The 16,093-nt window shown below is 41.1% G+C and overlaps 1 protein-coding gene across 3 annotated transcripts in view; it reads right to left on the bottom strand.

Annotated features, from left to right (window-relative positions):
• Positions 1–483: 483 nt before the first annotated feature.
• The window catches only part of DHDDS (dehydrodolichyl diphosphate synthase subunit), a 98,937-nt gene continuing 83,327 nt past the window's right edge, over positions 484–16,093 (bottom strand). For 2 of the 3 annotated variants that reach the window (XM_073563739.1, XM_073563747.1), the window contains exon 9: positions 484–740. In XM_073563739.1, coding sequence (XP_073419840.1) covers positions 507–740 — 234 coding nt within the window. In that variant the 3' untranslated portion in view covers positions 484–506. Of the gene's footprint in view, positions 741–10,568; positions 10,603–16,093 lie in introns of all 3 variants that reach the window. The other variant, XM_073563755.1, reaches the window with a different exon arrangement.

The following is a 16,093-nucleotide window of genomic DNA, read 5'->3' as shown; positions in this document are numbered from 1 at the left end:
AATTTCTATTTTAATTAATAGACTCAAAATGGACGTAGCAGTGTATTATACAAGATTTTTACCAAGGTATACCCACCTTTTTTTCTTATATCTGTATTTCTGTTTTAATGTACTTATATGATTCTTGTCTTTTTTAATGTACTGTAATAAAGATGTTGCTTGCCTTCTATAAAAAGCCTTCTCTCTTTTGGTGTTGAATACGTTTTTTTGGTTTAATTATTTAGGATGGAGAATATTGGTGTAGTGATTTTGTAAATATCCAAATGACGTTTAAAGACTTTTAGTACTAGACATTAAAGTACTTTTCTCACCTTCTGTCCTGAAGAATAACCAACAAGTCCTGTGTTCACAATTTGCCTTTGTGGCAAAAGGTGAGAAAATTCCCAATATACTTACGTTGGTTAACTTATCTAGGCATGATTAAAGACATTACCAGCATATGATCAGTTTTGAATATCTGAACAAGAAAATGTGAAGCCATGCTCAAGAACAACATATACTCCAATTTAATGTGTGCAGAGTGATTGTAGAAAACCCTCCCTTTTCTTTTCCAGTGCTCTTAAAAAGTTTTGTGTCCTCTGTTCTCGCTCTGTCCGACACTGAAACAGTAGATTCTGAAAAACCTTTGTCTTCTCCTCTTCATCACTAAACTCAACGTGATGTATATTCATCTGTATCCAGGTCTCATCTGTATCATTTTTCAGCCTGGATCGCTCCCAACTGTACAGCTCTCTGGACTTCTGCAGGCAGAAAATAATCTTTAGTAATTAAACAGAGGAATTTAAAAGAGCTTACTAGCACATTACCAGTCCACCGCTACTCCTTCCTGTGTTGGTGCTTCCTTGTCCCTTCTGGTCACTGTTTACTTGGATCCAACAATGAGGTGGATCCAGTCACTGTCTTTATGTGTCAACACAACAGAGGTCACTGTAGCAACCAGTCATTGGCAGAAGTCACACATCGCATAAATAGGACATAGATGAAAACAGGTGAACGGAAACTTATGGGGACACCAATAGAGAAAAAAAATTTGGTAAGGCCTCTTTCACACTTCAGTTTTTCCATAGCAGTCAAAATCCACCAAAATTTGAAAATGGCGGATCTGCCGTTTTTTCCCATTGAAATACATTAGTGGCGGATTTTGGCGGATGGTCGTCCGTTACGTCCGCTATTCGGCGGATCCGCCAGATTTCTGGCGGATTCTTTCTGAGGTGGACAGACTTTGTAACGTTGTTTGTGTCAAAATGGCGGATCACGGTGGATCCATTTGGCGGAATCCGCTTTTTCACACTGAGCATGCTCAGAAAAAAAACATACTTTTCCAGACAGTCCAAAAATTATATAAAGGTGGGCTAAGGACTCATTGGGCCCAGACATCCGGCACCAGCAAGACAGAGAAGATAAAGAAGAGAAGATAGAGAGAGCGCCTGCCATCAACTGCCCAGCAGCAAGACCCCTGCAACCAGAATCCAGGAGCAAGAGGAGCACCTGCCCAGCACCAAGCCACGACCGAGAGGCCTGCCAGTGCCAGCCAGCACTAACAGCCTGCCAACAAAGCCTGCAATTGTGAGTATAAAACCTATTTGTGTGGGGCATGCCTGTGTGTGTCTGTGGCTTGCCTGCCTGTGTGTGTGCCCTGCCTTCCTCCCTGTGTGTGTGCCTGTGGCCTCCCAGTGTTGCATGTCTGTGTGTGTGTGTATTTTTATTATGCTTTTTTACATACTTTAATTGTTTTTCTGTTGTTGCATGTGTACTGCACTTTATTTTACTGTAATTTTATTTGAATATTTGCAAGTGTGCGGTGATTATTATGTTGTGTGTGTATTGTATGTGGTGTGACTATTTTTTCAGCATTTTTTTATTTTTCATGTACTGTGGTATTTAAAATAAAGAGCATAGTAGCTCCTACTTGTCAAAAAAAAAAAAAATTCAAATAAATAAAAACTGTCTCCAAAAACTGTCCGTAGTATCATTGTAAAACCAGGTAACGTTAAGTGTGGGTATACGTGCAACATGGTCACATTAGGTGTTGGTATACGTGCAATACCTAAACAAGGTCACGTTACGTTTGGGTATACATGCAATACCTAAACAAGGTCACTTTAAAGTGTGGGTATACTCTCACTGATAGATTCTCAGTTAACTCTGCATCAGGGAATTACACACATGCAATACCAAAACAAGGTCTTTAAAGTGTGGGTATACATACAATACCAAGGTTTTTGTTTTTAAAGGGTAACATGAGGTTTAGGTTTGGGAAGGTTGCGCATTTCACATATCAACATTCAATTTTTTGGGGTGGTTTTTCAATCAAAATATATCTGAACAATTTTTTTTTATCTTATTACAAGTTTGTTTATACTTGCAGATCCATTCACAAAGAACCTGCAAACCATCTTGCAGCAGACCCGCCAGGCCGCAGCAGACCCAGATAAAAGATTGAAATTTTCTCAGTAAGTAAAGGCCTGAAAGCTTTTGTTATCCTTTGTATAGTAGCTTATCAAGTGTCTTTATACTTGCAGATCAGTTCAGGAAGGACCACAGACCCGCCAGGCCGCAGCAGACCCGCCAGGCCGCAACAGACCCAGATAAGATTGAAATTTTCTCAGTAAGTATAAAAGGCCTGAAAGCTTTTGTTATCCTTTGTATAGTAGCTTAACAAGTGTCTTTATACTTGCAGATCAGTTCAGGAAGGACCGCAGACCCGCCAGGCTGCAGAAGACCCGCCAGACAGACCGCAGCAAACCCGCAAGCTAGGCCGGAGCAATAATGTCTTCTTGTGGCAGCTCCCACTCACATCATCAGCGAACTGAGGTTATATAAATAATGTTTTTTTTTTTACTCTTATTGTACACGATTTTTTTTTTTTTTTAACAATATATTAATGTATTATGTTTTCACAGGAAGCCGAATCTGAGGAGCTTCCAGGAGGAGACATGCAGGGTGGAGAAATGCAAGGAGGGGGCGCGCAGAGTGTAAGTTTAGCAGATACAAAAACTGGTCGGCGAACAGTAAGTAACCCTTTATTTGGGTGATTGATTAATGAACCTAATGTTTCTGAATATTCCTTTTTTTTCCCCACAGGTTTTACAGCATGCTCCCCACAGAGCAGTAGAAGAGGGAATCATAATCGATGTGGACACCTTCATTGAGGCTGTGCAACCGCGGGAGCCGCTGTGGGACATGGCAAACCGCTACCATGCCGACCAACCAACCACCCGACGGCTATGGGATGAAGGGTGTTCGGAGGCTATAGAGAACTGGGAGGAGCTCGATGCGAGGGCCAGGGATTTTGTGCGTAAGTATTCCATTTTCAGTAACTTATATTACAGTATGTGAAGTGTTGAATACTAACCACTTTGTTTTTTTTTTTCCTTTACAGGTGACAGGGTTATCATACGGTGGCGGTCACTCAGGGATCGCTTCAAGAGGGACTTCAACAAGGAGATGCAGGCCCCGAGTGGATCGAGAGGACGCAGGAGCACCCAGTATAAACACTACAGAGCCCTGTCGTTCCTCCGGTCGACGATGGTGAGCAGAAGGTAAATATTCCACACACCATTTCTGTAGTAAAAATGTTTCCATGTTTAACCTAATGTTTTTTTTCAGCAAGGCCAAATGAAATATCAATATATTAATATATTAATATTTTTTTTCTCTTTTCTAGCGCCATCTGCAGCACTCGGGAGCCTGCTTCTGAGTTGCCTCCCTCTGGAGGGATCCCTTTGGAGAACACCACCGGGGACCACATCGAGGTATCCGACCCCTCTGTACCTTCCCTCTTGTGTCATCCCTCTGTCCCATCCACCAGCACTGGAGCAGAAGGGCAGTCTTTATCGCATGAAGCTGCAGGTGACGATTTACAGTACCCTTTACCCCACCCCTCTGACACTGACGCAACATCTCGACCAACTTTTGGTTCTGGACGGCAGCGTCAGAGATGTCAGGAAAGGATGACTTTGTCTGACTGTTTGAATCTGAATTCAACCGTCCAGAACGCATTCCGAATTTTGGGGCAACAGTTAACTTCTGGGTTGAACATGATAAATCAAAGTATCATGGAACTCAGAAGTTACATGGAACGGATGAATTCAGAGTCAAACCAGGCGGCGAGACATATTTTTTTCAGTCAGTTGTCCGGCAAATGGAAGATTTAAATCCTCACCTACAGATGCATGTGATGCAAGCATGTCCCAATGCTCTGGTGACTGCAGTATACCAGGCCTCCCAATCTACCCATGCACCTATTCCATCACCTCATTCCACCGTCCATCCTCCCTCCGTCCATCATTCCACCGTCCATCATTCCACCGTCCATCATTCCACCGTCCATCATTCCACCGTCCATCATCCCACCGTCCATCATCCCACCACTCCTTCTCCTTTCTCTAGTTCCCCATTCCATTCTTCCCAGTACCTTCCTTCCCCACTGCATTATACCCCAATGACCTCACCGTACCCACCCCCACCTTCAATGTTCCCACAAACCTCCTCTGTCCATCAACTCCCATTCCAACCTCATGTTTTAAACCCCCCTTCCACTTCTGATCCTCACCAACCTTGTTCCCAGTCCTCCCCCCCCCTCGATGTGGTCAACCCTGTTAACCCCGCCGATGATATCTCCACCCAACAATTCCAGCATTTGTAAATAAATGTGTTTTAAAAAACTCAAAAAAATACATTATTTTTTGTATTGTGTGGTTTAGCTTTTTTTAGTGTTAAAAAAACAAACAAAAAAAAAAAAAACAGTGGTGTTGAGGTTAAATACACAACACTTGGGTAAAGGTAATACACAACAAAAAGGTTCAAAGTACACCGGTGGTGTACAGGTATATACACAACACTTGGGTAAAGGTAATACACAACACTTTGGTAAAGGTAAAAAAAAGGTTCAATGTACACTGGTGGTGTACAGGTATATACACAACACTTGGGTAAATGTACCATAACTCTGAAATAAAAAAAAGAAAAATTACAAAAGTTTTTCTTATACAAAAAAGGAACCTTGGTATAACCAAAAAAAAAAAAAAAAAATTTATACCTTGTCATCTTGCCAGTCAACTCTTCCTTCTGGTGACACAAAATAATCAGCAAATCTCATTCTTGTCACTGACTCAGTACTCCGAACACTTGTCTGGAGATAATCCCACAAGGTGGTTTCACAAAAATTTTCTTCCATGGAAACAGGTTCCTTTGAAAGTACAAAATTGTGCAGGATGACACATGCCATCACCACCTCATCCACAGTCTCAGTTTTCATTTTAATGGCAGTTAACTGCACTCTCCATTTTGCAGTTAAAATCCCAAAAGCGCGCTCCACCACTCTTCGCGCTCTTGTCAATCGATAGTTAGATTTTTTTCGTGTGTGTCAATCCATGACTTCCATATGGCTTGAGAATTTGTTTAGAGAGTTGAAATGCATCGTCTCCAACACATACAAATGGCATTGGTGGGCCTGTTGTTCCAGGGAGTGGTCTTGGAGGTGGAAATTCAAAATTGTCTCCATACAAACGACGGCCCATTGCGGACATCTTGAATACCTGCAAATCATTGGATCGACCATACGCACCAATGTCGACCGCAATAAATTTGCATTTTGAGTCTGCAATGGCCATCAGTACAATTGAGAAGAATTTCTTGTAGTTGAAAAATTCAGATCCAGATCCAATGGGTTTCACAATCCTTATATGCTTCCCATCCACTGCACCAACACAATTCGGAAATTGGCAGATTTCTTGAAAGTTGTCAGCAATCTCCAGCCACCTTTCCTGTGTTGGCTGTGGGATGTACTCCTCGTGTAGACAATCCCACAATGCCCGGTAGGTCTGTTGGACTATTCCAGAGATTGTCGATATCCCAAGCCGGAATTGGTAATGGAGGGAGGTGAAGGACTCTCCAGTTGCCAGGAATCTGTTAAAAAAAAAGGGTAAAAAGTAAAATTAATACAAACTACAAGCAATAACATGACAATAAAAGTCTGCAGAATCTGAAAACTTTTAAAAAAAAAAAAAATAACTTACCGAAGGGTCACCATCAAACGCTCCGCCGGTGATATAGAAAAGCGCATGTAGATGTCCCTTCTCTGGATTTGCGCTCCGACACGCTCCACCAAAATTTCAAACAAGTCCTGTCTCATCCACACATAATTAAAGAACTTGTCCGGGTTATCCCTCAATTCCAGATAAAGTGTTGAAAAAACGCCAAGGATAAACCTCTGTGCATTTATAGGATGAATCCACTGCCGTCTCTTCCTTCTCCGACGCAGGATTCGCAGTCTTGTTTTCTCACTCTGCAGAGCAATAATTGCTAAACGATTGCATTGAAAATCAAATTCCACACAGATGCTGTTAATATTCGCTATTACTCCTTCCATCTCTGCCACTAGCTCTATAACCTTTCAAAGATATTGTGTTAAATCACCCTAGATATCTTTTTCCCCTAGTTTCCAGGATCCAATCACATTTGGGAGTATTTTCCAAGAGCCAATCATATTTGGGAGCATCCCATTTTGAAGGTGTGGAAAAACGGATCCGTCAGAAAACGGACCCAATGGATGGCAAAAACGGATGCCAGCGGATGGTACGGATCCATTTTTTGACGGATCCGTATAAAAATCCGTATAGCGGATCCGTCAAAAAACGGATCCGTACCATCTGCTTGCGTCCGTTTTGCCACATTTTTAGCGGATCCGCCATTTTCAAATTTTGGTGGATTTTGACTGATGTGGAAAAACTGAAGTGTCAGGCAGGCCTAAGGTGTAGATTTACTCATTTTGACTTTTTAGACCATGGATAGAAGCTTGTAACACTTGTCAACAGTGTGACATTGCATTGCACATATGCCATACAACAGTAGTAACCTTATGTGTAATTAGTAGCAGAGACAAACTGGAATAATTTCCTTAAGTGCTTTCACATTGTGTTCTGTGTTCCCGACGGGCAATACGTCCTAAATCCCCCGCAAAACGATGAAGCGGCCGATAGACTGCAATGATGACGGCAGGAGTGTACGTCTGCCGGAGGTGGACACTCAGACACAGAATGCAATGTTAAAGAACCCTTAGTCCTACTTACTATACTTTTGCACATAAACCTGGCCCAAATTAATTAAGAAAAGCATTTTGCATGCCAGTTTTGATAGAGTAAGGGCTGGGGGAAGATGCACCAAATTCATCAAAAGAAACAAAAACAAAAAAACAAAACACAAACAAAAACGAGTAATTTAAAAATCAAAAATGTGAAAGCCATCCCATCACGACAAGATGTACCCATTCAGGATGGTCCCTATCGCTAGCGACTCACCTCACTACGTCCCATCCAGGTCTCAAAATAGGCAGCAGCAGAGAAGTGGACTGTTTTATCCTTTTTTGATAAAAAAAAAGTAGCCTATGGTTTTTACATGATTACCTTACATTACCATGTATTTATCCACTGTGGTGTGCCTATGCATTGCTTTTATTCTAAGGTATATTTGTTTGCTAATGGCCACAGCATACAGTTATGACCAAAAGTTTTGGCACCCTTGAAATTGTTCCAAATAATGAAGTATTTTTCACAAAAAATTATTGCAATTACAAGTTTTGTTTTACACATTTATTTTGTGTGTGTATTGGAAAACACACACACAAAAATATGAAAAAAAAAAAAAAAAAACAGAAAAATTGTTGGCACCCTCAACTTAATATTTGGTTGCATATCCTTTAGACAAAATAACTAATCAATCACTTCTTATAACTATCGACAAACTTCTTACACCTCATCTGGAATTTTGGACCACTTTTTTTTTTCACAAATGTGAAGGGTGCCTTCTCCTAGCAGCAATTTTAACATCTCTCCACAACACAAATGTTCAACTGGATTTAGATAAGGACACATTGCTGGCCACTTCAGAACTATCCAGAGGGGGTTTTTTTCAATCCATTTGAGTGCATCTTGAAGTATATTTGGGGTCAATGTCCTGCTGGAAGACCCATGACCTATGACGCAAACTTAAGTTTCTGACACTGGGCACTACATTGCAACCCAAAATCCTTTGGTAATCTTAAGATTTCTTGGAGCCTTGCAGACAGTCAAGGCATTCAGTGCCAGAGGCAGAACAACAAACCCAAAACAACATTGAACCTCCATCATATTTGACTGTAGGTACTGTGTTCTTTGCTTTGTAGGCCTCATTCCATTTTTGGTAAACAGTAGAATGATGTGCTTTACCAAAAAGCTCTACTTTGGTCTCATCTGTCCACAAGATGGTTTACTAGAAGAATTTTGGCTTACGTATATTTTGGCACACTGCTGTCTAGATTTTTTATGTCTTTGTGTCAGCAGTGGGGTCCTCCTGGGCCTCCTGAAATAGCATTTACTTTCATTCATAAATGAAAGTTCATGATGACAAAGATGTACACTGAGCCTGCATGACACCTTGGATTTTTTGAAACTTGATTATAGCTGCTTATCCACCATCCAGGCTATCCTATGTTGTAATCTTTCGTAATTTTTTTCTCTGCCGTCCACATCAAGGGAGATTAGCAACAGTGCCATGGGTTGTAAACAAAAACACGCAGGAGCACGAAATGGCCGTTGTAAACAAAATCTGTAATTGAAGTACTTTTCTGTGAGAAATACTTCAATTTCTGGAACAATGTTAAGGGTGCCAACAGTTTCAGTCATAATAGTCATTGATAAGCGATCATAAAGGAGCGCTTAGGAAGCAACCCAGGGCAGACAAGGATGTCAGGTCTCCACCACAGCTCCAGCTGAAAACCTCCAATTGAGGATAGGAGAAATGAGAAAATGGAAAACGGTCTTAGGAGCACAGGAAAGAGACTCAGACAAGAGATGGGTTTAAACCACAACGCGTTTCGACGGAGGATCCGTCTTCATCAGGTGGAAGTTTATTAATGACATAGGGGATGGAGTATTTAAATGGGAAGCAGCCAATCACACCAGTCAAAACAGTCACATGTTATGATAGTCACATATTACGACAAGATGACATCATATATATATATATATATATATATATATATATATATAATAAAAACAACCTATATAAAACGTGAGATAAAACAGCATAAGTTAAACAAGTTTTAAATGTATAAAATGTGCAAAAAGGAGCAATAAAATATAGATAAAAATGAATAAAATTATTAACAGGTTAGTAGACCAGTAAAAAAAAGACCAATAAAAAAGCGAGAACTCATATTAATAATAAAAGCATGTAAAGAATAGCATCTAAGTAAAACGCACTGATGATAAAAAGGCAAATAAAGTTATCTGGTCACTTTATCAATAGTTAAATTCAGACCTCCAGGGGCAAGTGTGCCAAGTTTGAATATCCAAAAGCTTTCTCTATTGATTAAACTGTTGAAGCGATCAGCCACGGTATCAGGTATGTGGTCAATAATCGTTAGTTTCCAAGATTTTGGATTTTTCTGATGCACAGTTAGAAAATGTTTAGAAAGGCTGTGCAGGAGAAAGCCATTTCGGATATTCTGTCGATGCTTGTTCAATCTAGCATGCATCATTTGTATGGTTCTACCTACGTACTATAGGCCGCAACCACATTCAATCAAGTATACCACAAAAATGGATTGATAGTTAACATGAAAATTAATTTTATATGAGGTACCTGTAGTGTTGGATTTAACTTCATGTACCCCATTTAAAATGGAGGTGCAGCAAAGACTTTTGGGAGGTCTACATGCATAGTAACCAGGGTTCAGAGAAATTGGGAGAGAGGATAGGGAGCCTGAACTCAAGGTGATGTTGCTTGGCACAACAAGGTTCCGTAACGTGCGGTTTCTGCTGAACACCGTTGTAGGTCGGGGGGGGGGGGGGAATATGCTTGGTCAAAACTGGGTCCCCTTTCAGGATGAACCCGTACTTGGTAAGGAGCTTCTTAATCAACCCATAGGATTGGTTGAAAGTGGTTACGAAACTCCATCTACCTAGATCCGTACCAGAAGAACAAGCGGTTTTATTACTCATAATCTTGCTTATAGTGTTTCTGTGTGAAAGTTTTGGCTCTCAGAAATGCATCTTGGACCAATTTTTTATGGTACCCTTTCTGCTGAAACCGTTGTTTCAAAACTTTTGCCTCCTCAATAAAGTCAGTATCCTCTGTGCAATTTTTTCGTATACGCCAATATTGCCCGTATGGAATGTTCTGAATCCACTTGGGTAGATGACCACTGCTGAAACTAAGGTAGCTGTTCACATCTACTTCTTTAAAATGTAGCTGTTCACATCTACTTCTTTACAGTCTGAGTCTCTTTCCTGCGCTCCTAAGACCGTTTTCCATTTTCTCACAACAGTTTCAGTCATGACTGTATATGTGCACCTGAATATTACACTTATGTAAACAGGAATGCTGGTCTTTGTTTTTAGTTTCTTGTACTATGTACATTTAGGGGTGTGCTCACCCCATCCCCTGGGTTGTGTACCTCTATACATTCAACTTTCCACAGGCAGGTTTTAAACACTGCCAGACACTGATCATGCTCTTATTGTTTATTTTGAAGCCTGTATAGCACACAGCGAGACAAGTCAAGTCACCATCCTGATAGAGCATACCTTGTCACGATGGGATGGCTTTAATGCTTTTTTGCTAAAAAAATAAACAAATGTCAACTAAATACCATATAATTTATTTTACATGTTCTACTAGTTATTTATTTACTGCAGTGTGCATACACATAATATTTTTATTCTAGGTTATACAAATTCATTAAGAGACGAGCGCAGATCTTTCAACTACCATGCACCAATGCCAAAAATATACACCAAATGACTTTTTTTTGCATAAATACTGTATATTGTGCACACTAGGCCACTCTTCTTATCCAAGAGCAAGACATTTTTCAAAAAGTTAGGGTAGTTGGCCAAAACTGTGATAAAAACTCAAAAAGTTTGAAGCAACTTTATTATTTAGACATTTCCAACAATTTTACACCAGAAATCTGCTTGCTGAATTGGGGTCTTATGGTAGTGTTTGGTTTCCCTTATTCCATTAAATCTTAAATATACAGATGATGCTTTCTGGTGATGTTACCAAGAGCAGTCTCAAGAGCTACCAATATCTCTGCTTACCTAGAAATAAAATAATCTTGTTGTTTCAAGCAGTACCATGTTCAGTGGATATAAATAAGAATATAACCCTTTATCCCCTTCATGACCCAGCCTATTTTGACCTTAATGACCTGGTCATTGTTTGCAATTCTGACCAGTTTCCTTTTATGAAGTAATAACTCAGGAATGCTCAAACGGATCCTAGCGATTCTAAGACTGTTTTTTTCGTGACATATTGGGCTTCATGTTAGTGGTAAATTTAGGTCGATAATTTTTGCGTTTATCTGTGAAAAAAAAATCGGAAATTTGGCGAAAATTTTGCAATTGTCAAATTTTGAATTTTTAGTCTGTTAAACCAGAGAGTTATATGACACAAAATAGTTAATAAATAACATTTCCCACATGTTCGACTTTACAACAGAACAATTTTGGAAACAAAATTTTTTTTGTTAGGAAGTTATAAGGGTTAAAAGTTGATTTCTCATTTTTACAATAAAATTCACAAAACCATTTTTTTAGTGACCACCTCACATTTGAAGTCACTTTGAGGGGTCTATATGGCAGAAAATTCTCAAAAGTGACACCATTCTAAAAACTGCACCCTTCAAGCTACTCAAAACTACATTCAAGAAGATTATTAACCCTTCAGATGCTTCATAGGAACTAAAGCAACGTGGAAGGAAAAAATGGACATTTAATTTTTCCAACAAAAACGTTATTTTAGCATCAATTTTTTTTAATTTTCACATGGGCAAACAGGATAAAATGGATCCTAAAATTTGATGGGCAATTTCTTCTGAGTATACCGATACCTCATATGTGGTCATAAACTACTGTTTGGGAGCACGGCAGGGATCGGAAGGGAAGGAGCCGCCATTTGACTTTTTGAATGGAAAATTAGCTCCAATCGTAGCGGACAACATGTCGCGTATGGAAAGCCTGTGTGCCTAAACATTGGAGCTCCCCCACAAGTGACCCCATTTTGGAAATTAGACCCACCAAGGAACTTGTTTAGATGCGTTGTGAGAACTTTGAACCCCCAAGTGTTTCACTAACGTTTATAGCGCAGAGCCGTGAAAATAAAAAAATTATTATTTTTTCCACAAAAATGATTTTTTAGCCGGCAATTTTTATTTTCACAAAGGTAACAGGAAAAATTGGACCCCAAAAGTTGTCCAATTTGTCCTGAGTACCCTAGCATCCCAAATGTGGGGGGAACCACTGTTTGGGCACACGTTGGGGCTCAAAAAGGGAAGTTTTGCCATTTTGGAATGCAGACTTTGATGGAATGGTCTGCTGGCGTAATGTTGCGTTTGCAGAGCCCTTGATGTGCCTAAACAGTAGAAACCCCCCACAAGTGACACCATTTTGGAAACTAGACCCCCTAAGAAGCTTATCTAGATGTGTGGTGAGCACTTTGAACCCCTAATTAATTTACAGAAGTTTATAACGCAGAGCCGTGAAAATAAAAAATATTTTTTTTTCCACAAAAATGATTTCTTAGCCCCCAATTTTTTATTTTCCCAAGGGTAACAGGAGAAATTAGACCCCAAAGTTGTTGTGCAATTTTTCCTGAGTATGCTGATGCCCCATATATTAGGGTAAACCACTGTTTGGGCACACGTCGGGGCTTGGAAGGAGGGAGCACCATTTGACTTTTTGAAAAATTGGATGGAATCAATGGTGGCGCCATGTCGCGTTTGGAGAGCCCCTGATGTGCCTAAACAGTGGAAACCTCTCAATTCTAAATCAAACCCTAACCCCAACACACCCCTAACCCCAATCCCAACCCTAACCATAACCCCAACACACCCCTAACCCTAATCCCAACCCTAACCATAACCCTAACCACAAGCCTAACCCTAATCCCAACACACCCCTATCCCTAATCCCAATCCTAGCTCCAACCCTAACCATAACCCTAATTCCAACCCTAACTGAAAAATGAAACTACTTTATTTTATTAATTTTCCCTATCTAAGGGGGTGAAAAGGGGGGGTTTATTTACTATTTTTTTTATTTTGATCATTGTGATAAGGTTTATCACAGTGATCAAAACGTACCTGGAATGAATGAATGGAATATTCCGGGTGACGGCCCGCAGATCTCAGCGGGTGCATCTTTTTTACCGGAAGATGGCGGCGCCCATGGGGGAAGGCCTGGAGATGAAGGGACACCGGGAGCGACACCAGGAGGTACCGGGGGAGGAATCGGATGGCGGGGGGAGTGGAGGACAGAAGGTGGGAGCGGAGGGCAGAAGAGGGGAGTGTTGTGAGTTCATTTTCCCCTTCACTACTGAGGCCCGAGGAACTCCCTCTTCTGGTGAAGAAAGGTAGTGAGCCTGATTGTCGAACACCTGGGGCTGATGACTGGCTGAGTGGAGTTAATGACTGGATATAAGGCTGCCGACGCCCTTCTGGCCTGCGGGTGATTTCTCTGTGGACTTCTAGGAAACCAGTCTGATTCCTGCTCATCTAAAGCTAAGATTTCTGCTTTGCCTTTTTGCATTAGTGTTTTGTTTTCCTTGCTTTTCTGGATTCTGCCATTCCCTGCTGGGGTGAGCTGAATCTCCTTTTGCCTGTTGCTCTGTCTTCAGAATATTCCTGAGTACTGACATAGCTTTTTTGAAGCCTAGCGTCTTCAGGGCCTTTTTTACTGTCAGTTGGTTGGCTCTTATTTTCATAGGGTTTTTCACGGATTGCAGACAGCAGCCTTCCTGTCCTTTCCTATCTAAGCTAGCGTGGGCCCCATCTTTGCTCAGTCTAACTTTCTGTGTTTTGTTCTTTCTTCTTGCTTCACCGTCATTATATGTGGGGGGCTGCCTTTTGCTTTGGGGTCTGCTCTGGGGCAGTTTAGATTTCACTTTCTGTCTTTAGGCTATGTAGTCCTCCGGCTGTGATCGAGGGGCCTAGGGCATCGTAGGAGCCCCCCACGGCTACTGCTAGTTGTGTTGATTGGTTCGGGGGTCTGCAATCCGATAGCTGCCAACTTCTCTGGTTTTCTGGACTTAGCTAGCATTTCTATTTTTGCCTCCTACGGTGACTCAATCATAACAGAATCACCCGCCATACCGCAGATTCTAGGGTACTCAATAGCAGGAAAGAATTGTATAAAAAAAAAAAAAAAAAGTGTGTATATTTTTTCCTCTATATCTCTGAGGCCGTAAGGGGAATTTTTTTTTCTCTCAATGGAGATAAAGCAATTGTCTGATCGTGTGGAAGTGCGGGGAATTTCCGCCTACCTTGCTCATTCACATGCTGCTGAACCAAAGATTCCTACACCTGATGTATTTTTTGGGGATCGGTCTAAATTTTTGAATTTCAAAAATAATTGTAAATTATTTTTTGCCTTGAAGCCTAACTCGTCAGGGAGCTCCGCGCAGCAGGTTAAAATTGTCATCTCTTTGCTGCGTGGCGATCCCCAGGATTGGGCATTTTCTTTGAAACCAGATGATCCTATTCTGACTAATGTGAACGCATTTTTTTCAGGCCTTGGGGTTGTTGTATGACGAACCTAATGCCATTGATCAGGCTGAAAAGACCCTGCTGGCATTGAACCAGGGTCGTGATTCTGCAGAATTGTACTGTCAAAAATTCCGAAAGTGGGCAGTACTTACTACCTGGAATGATAATGCCTTGGCTGCTCTCTTTCGGAAGGGGTTGTCAGAAGCCATAAGAGATACTATGGTGGGATTTCCTGTTCCCTGTGGTCTTGACGATTCTATGTCTTTAGCCATTCAGGTTGATCGGCGTTTACGCGAACGCAGAGCTGCACGAGAGGTGTTGCCACCTGTTGAACAGATGTCTGAACCTATGCAATGTGATAAGAGTTTTTTCCAGAGAGCAGCGTCAGGAGTTCAGAAGGCGTAATAAGTTGTGTTTTTTCTGTGGAGATGCCTCGCATATTATTTCTGTCTGTCCTAAACGCGAGAAACGCTTTGCACACACGTTTTCTGTAGGTGGTGTTCAACCTAAGTTTCTTCTGGCTATTACTCTGATCTGCTCCCTGTCCACATTTTCCGCCAAGGCTTTTGTGGATTCAGGAGCAGCTCTAAACCTAACGGACTTGGATTTTGCTAAACGTTGTGGATTTCCGATGACACCTCTGCAGACGCCTATCCGTTTGAGGGGGATTGATGCTACTCCTTTGGCTAAAAATAAACCTCAGTTTTGGACCCAGGTGGTAATGCGGGTTGCCCCAGACCATCAAGAAAATTGCAGGTTTTTGGTGTTACATAATCTGCATGATACTATTGTTCTGGGGTTTCCCTGGTTACAAATTCATAATCCAGTTCTGGATTGGAAATCTGTGTCTGTGGTGAGTTGGGGTTGTCGGTGTGCCTTTAGTGAGGCTCCGGTGTTTTCCACCTCTCCTCAGTCGCATGATGTTCCTGATTATTTGGCGGACTTTTATGATGTATTTAGTGAGAATGAGTCTTCGTCTCTGCCTCCTCATAGGAGTTATGACTGTGCAATTGAACTGAGCCCGGGGTGTAAATTTCCCAAGGGTCGGCTCTTCAATTTATCTGTACCCGAGCACGAGGCTATGCGATCCTATATTAAGGAGGCGTTGGAGAAGGGTCATATTAGACCATCCTCGTCACCCTTAGGTGCCGGTTTTTTTTTTGTAGCCAAAAAGGATGGATCATTAAGACCTTGTATTGATTATCGTGCTCTCAACAAAATTACTATTAAATATCAGTATCCGTTACCACTGATTTCTGATCTATTCTCCAGAGTTAAAGGTGCTTGCTGGTTTACCAAGCTTGACCTTAGGGGGGCGTATAATCTTATTCGCATTAAGCATGGGGATGAATGGAAGACGGCGTTTAATACTCCGGAGGGACATTTTGAGTACCTGGTGATGCCTTTTGGGCTCACTAATGCCCCTTCTGTCTTCCAGTGCTTCATGAACGATATTTTCCGAGATTTTGTCGATAAATTTTTGATTATCTATCTGGATGATATTTTGATCTTCTCCAAGGATTGAGATTCTCATGTGGAACATATTCGGACTGTGTTCCGGATCTT

Source organism: Dendrobates tinctorius, unplaced genomic scaffold (genome assembly GCF_039654945.1).
Source record: "Dendrobates tinctorius isolate UK_male_01 unplaced genomic scaffold, ASM3965494v1 ptg000015l, whole genome shotgun sequence".
In the NCBI taxonomy this organism is placed as follows: Eukaryota; Metazoa; Chordata; class Amphibia; order Anura; family Dendrobatidae; genus Dendrobates; species Dendrobates tinctorius.
This window is presented reverse-complemented; position numbering and strand designations above follow the sequence as displayed.